Consider the following 4,676-nt stretch of genomic DNA (forward strand, 5'->3'; position numbering starts at 1 on the left):
AAACTCACAATTTCACATAACCACAATAATTCAATTCCTTCATCAAAACATAAAATTATAGAAATTAATTACTTGGAGAACGTTTTTACAACCATAATCTAGCTGTTTTTTCTCTCCCTTTCTCGAACCAAGAACCAAAAAATAAGAAAAATAAAGTTTGGGATCAAAATTGAATTTCATGAATTTTTAGGGACTTAAAGTTTATGATTTGAAAAGTTAGAGAACCAAAGTATTGTTTAGCCCCAAGTTTAAAAAAACCACCTCTTTTTATTTATTTTTCAGTTTAATCCTCCATCTTTGTATCTTATCCTTTCTTAATAAATATGTTATAATCGACCATCAATATGGGTCTTTAAAGGTATAATCATCAAAGAAAAGGACTGAAAGAATAAAAAATAAAAATCATTGTGATAATTCATAATAATTTGCTTCTCTTGAACAGTTGCGTGGGAAAGAATATTTTTGCCACGTTGTTTAGAGTATTTTTTATTTACGATAATCTAGAACTTATTGCGTTGTCCTTAATAAGCGTTCCCTCTGTTGACCATTTACAACAAAACCATTTCTTGTTTGCCTTCTTTTCTTTATTATTTTTTATTTTTCTTATGAAATTAGGAAAGAGAAAAGTCCAAGAGAGGTAGGTCAACTTCAATGATTAACGAACCGGCGGGTCAAAATTGTTGGCTACATTTTTTATTTCATTTTAGGTAGATTATGAAACATAGCTCATCATCTACTAAATGCTTCTTACTTTTTTCTTCCTTGTTCATGAATGTTATCTTCCATGGCTAGAAGGATCTACCGGTTCCTTTTGTTTTGCTTCTGTGCCTCTCACGTTTTGTCAGCAGACACACTGTACCAAGGTGGTGATTTCCTCAATTCTTACAGTACTCTAGTTTCCAAATATATGTAAAAGGTGGTTCGAGGATATACACACACATGCACACTATCTTACTGTGAACAGGTTCGCTAAGAAATACGATGGAATGTGAGGAGGATATACACGCAAATGCACTTCATCTCATTCAATCATTTTTTGGGTTATCATTTATTAGTACATGACTCATCAATAATATGCCAGGTCCAAACTTCCCTTTGAAACAGAACAATTTCCTAGTTAGTTTCGCATTGTACTAATGTGTTCTCTCTGTTGACCAATTAAAACAAAACCATTTCTTGTTTTCCTTCTTTTCTTTTTTCTTTTTTCTTTTTCTTTCAATTTCTTATGAAATTAGAAAAGAGAAAAGGTCAATTTCATTGATTAACGAACTGGCAGGTCCAAATTGTTGGCTTCATTTTTTATTTCATTTCCGGTAGATCATGAAACATGGCTCATCATCTATTGAATGCTTCTTACTTTCCTCTTCCATGTTCATGAATGTTACCTTCCATGGCTAGAAGGATCTACCGGTTCCTTTTTTTTTGCTTCTGTGCCTCTCACGTTTTGGCAGCAGACACACTGTACCAAGGTGGTGATTCCCTCAATTCTTCCAATACTCTAGTTTCCAAAAATGGGCTCTTCACTTTAGGATTCACAAGACTCGGCTCTGCCGAGTCGAATGCTAGCTACTTGGGAATATGGTACAACAATGACACAAGCCACCCTTTTTGGCTCGCCAACAGAGGCAAACCCATAGCAGACAATTCAGGGGTTCTTGCAATAGATGGATCAGGAAATATGAAACTCACCTACTCTGGAGGTGATCCTGTTGAGTTCTATTCAAGTCAATCTTCTACAACCAATATAACAGCTATTTTAGAAGATTCAGGCAATTTTGTCCTCAAAGACGAAAATTCTGGCAGCCAACAGGTCTTATGGCAAAGCTTTGACTTTCCTACTGACACATTCTTGCCTGGAATGAAGTTAGGGATCAACAATAGAACTGGCCAAACCTGGTCCCTCATGTCGTGGTTGAGCGACTTAGTACCCACTCCCGCTGGTGCTTTCACTTTTGAATGGGATACTAATGGAAAGGAGTTGGTCATTAAGCGGCGAGATGTAATTTATTGGACTACCGGACCATTGAGGAGCAATACTAGTTTCGAAATTCCTTTTCTGGATGCAGCGGTTCTTGATTTCAGTTTTTTTAATGTTTCTAACGCAGACGAGGATTACTTTATGTTCACAGTTTCTGCAAATCAATTTACTGCTCAGGGTCAAAGGAATTTTTCAATGTGGCAGTTGAGATCTGATGGGGGCATAGAAGATCTAACTACTAGACGAATATATGGGGGCTCATCATGTAAAGGAAATAATAAAGATGGTGGTTGCGAGAGGTGGTCAGGACCGGCATGCAGGAGCAATAGGAACAGTTTTGAATTGAGACGAGGTGGCTTTGTTAACACAGTTCCTATTAAGGACGACTATAATTCTAGTCTTAGCATTAGTGATTGCATGGACATCTGCTGGAAAGATTGTCAATGTGTTGGTGTTACTACCAGAGGCAATAATGCCAACAATACTGGATGCACGTTTTATTATGGAAGCTTTACACAAGACCTGAGTGGAAATGCAATTCAATACCACATCATTGTTCAAGACTCTTCAGGTTAGCTGTTCTTTCGTTTTCTGGTTATCAATATATAACCCAACAATGTAATTAATTTTAAATAAATTCCCATTGGATGTAGGGAAAAGGAAAAGCAATTGGATATGGATTATTTTAGCTCCTTTGGGATTTGTTTCATTGATGGGGCTCGCGGGACTCTTGTGGTATCTGAGAAGGAGAAGACTTAGAGGTAACATTTTCTAAATAACAAACAAATTTACTGATTTTAAGACTAGTTGAATTCCGGGATTAGCTTACTTTATCATATCAATATTAGCAGAGAAGTATCTCAATGAGTTGCTGACATTGGATTCAACGAACGATACGCTTGAACTCGAAAATGACGGAAACAAGGGCCATAATTTAAAGGTATATAGTGCAGCAACAATTATGGCAGCTACAAATTCCTTTTCTGCAGACAATAAACTTGGACAAGGTGGCTTCGGACCAGTTTACAAGGTAGTTTGTTAAAAATTACTTCAAGAAAAGGATTGAAGAACTTATTAACTTTATATCTCAGACCAAGTATTGAATTCAGAGCTGTTTTACTTCAGGGGAAATTGCCGGATGGGCGAGAGATAGCGGTAAAAAGACTGTCTAGAAGTTCAGGACAAGGGCTGGTGGAATTCAAAAACGAGCTTATACTCATAGCTAAATTGCAACACATGAATCTTGTCAGGCTCCTAGGATGCTGCATTCAAGGGGAAGAGAAAATGTTAGTGTACGAATACATGCCTAATAAAAGCTTGGATTCATTTATATTTGGTAAGTTAATTATGCCATCATGCTATAAAGTGAATGGATCTCTGTTCTTGAAAGGTTGTGGACTTGGATGAATAACATTGCTCGAATAATATTCACTGTTCTGTTTTGAATGCAGATGAATCAAAAAGGGAGCTGCTAGACTGGAAGAAACGTTTCGAGATTATCGAAGGCATTGCTCAAGGACTACTTTACCTTCATAAGTACTCGAGATTGAGGATAATTCATAGAGATTTGAAAGCTGGCAACATCCTACTTGATGAAAATCTGAACCCCAAAATTTCTGATTTTGGCATGGCAAGAATTTTCAAGATCAATGATTTAGAAGGAAATACAAACCAAATTGTTGGGACGCGGTAAGTATAGATTTACAGTTCTATGTGTCATTACTCTGTTAAGTGCTTAAAAGTGACATAACATTCACTGTGTCCATACAGTGGTTATATGTCCCCTGAGTATGTCATGGAGGGCATTTTCTCTGTGAAATCTGATGTCTTCAGTTTTGGAGTTCTACTGCTGGAAATTGTGAGTGGTAGAAGGATCCAAGGCCTCCTTGAAATAGACGGCCACCCTCTCAATCTTGTGGGATATGTAAGTTCATAAATTATACATTGCTAGCTGAATAAGCTTTTAATTTTAACATTAAACGTAAACTTGTTTCAGACATGGGAGCTATGGAAAGCAGGTAGCCCATTTGAGCTGGTGGATCCAATACTAAGAGAATCTTGCTCTAAAGACCAAGTCTTGAGATGCATTCATGTGGGCTTGCTATGTGTAGAAGACAATGCAGTGGATAGGCCGATTATGTCAGATGTTATATCAATGCTAACAAGCGAAGCACAATTACCTCTTCCCAAACAGCCTGCATTTTCCAGTGCAAGAAGTATTGTGGAAGAAAATCCAGCAGAGACTGGTTCCATAAATGATGTTTCTATGTCAACCATGTATGCGAGATAGAGGATAATTAGAGCGTTAGATGGTTTATTTCTCCTCAAATTTTGTTTATCATATGTCTATTTGGAGCAGACACATTCTCCATCATCAGTATTTTGCTTTTTCAATGATTAATTAGTCTTTTTTGGTGCTCTCAAAATTTAAGTTTCATTCGGAATATGCTTAGAAATTCTTAACAAGGTTGTATTTCATGTTAGTGCGCATGATGATATCTAATAAAATAATGAAGAGAATTAGCGCGCATGTATATGTATTTTGATGTTATCCCAAAAAGATACGTAAAAGAATAATATATAAAAAAGGACTATTTACACAATGAGTTTTGGATTGTTTAATTAGGTGCGTACATAAATTTTTTAATTAATATTTAAAAGATTTTTTTAATTTTAAAAAATACGTTGAAGAATTCTT

General features: G+C 36.1%; 1 protein-coding gene across 2 annotated transcripts; it reads left to right on the forward strand.

The window, feature by feature from the left end:
- Window positions 1-1,293: 1,293 nt before the first annotated feature.
- LOC118037837 (G-type lectin S-receptor-like serine/threonine-protein kinase CES101) lies at window positions 1,294-4,330 on the forward strand. 2 transcript variants are annotated; one of them, XM_035043956.2, is made up of 7 exons: window positions 1,294-2,549; window positions 2,632-2,739; window positions 2,830-3,008; window positions 3,104-3,314; window positions 3,430-3,667; window positions 3,749-3,902; window positions 3,975-4,330. In XM_035043956.2, exons 1-7 carry the CDS (start codon window positions 1,379-1,381, stop codon window positions 4,266-4,268), a joined length of 2,355 nt encoding a protein of 784 aa, XP_034899847.1. In that variant the 5' UTR covers window positions 1,294-1,378; the 3' UTR covers window positions 4,269-4,330. The 2 variants fall into 2 exon arrangements, with proteins under 2 accessions (XP_034899847.1, XP_034899848.2); XM_035043957.2 differs by having other exon boundaries at window positions 1,295-2,330.
- The last annotated feature ends 346 nt before the right edge of the window (window positions 4,331-4,676 follow it).

This window comes from Populus alba, chromosome 1 (assembly GCF_005239225.2).
Source record: "Populus alba chromosome 1, ASM523922v2, whole genome shotgun sequence".
NCBI classification, from domain to species: Eukaryota; Viridiplantae; Streptophyta; class Magnoliopsida; order Malpighiales; family Salicaceae; genus Populus; species Populus alba.

Excerpts from the sequence above, each read along its gene's own strand:
- LOC118037837 (XM_035043956.2), top strand. The coding sequence starts at position 1,379 with ATGTTACCTTCCATGGCTAGAAGGATCTACCGGTTCCTTTTTTTTTGC. Across the intron at positions 2,550-2,631 it reads CATTGTTCAAGACTCTTCAG|GGAAAAGGAAAAGCAATTGG; the intron begins GTTAGCTGTTCT and ends CATTGGATGTAG. Across the intron at positions 3,668-3,748 it reads AACCAAATTGTTGGGACGCG|TGGTTATATGTCCCCTGAGT; the intron begins GTAAGTATAGAT and ends GTGTCCATACAG.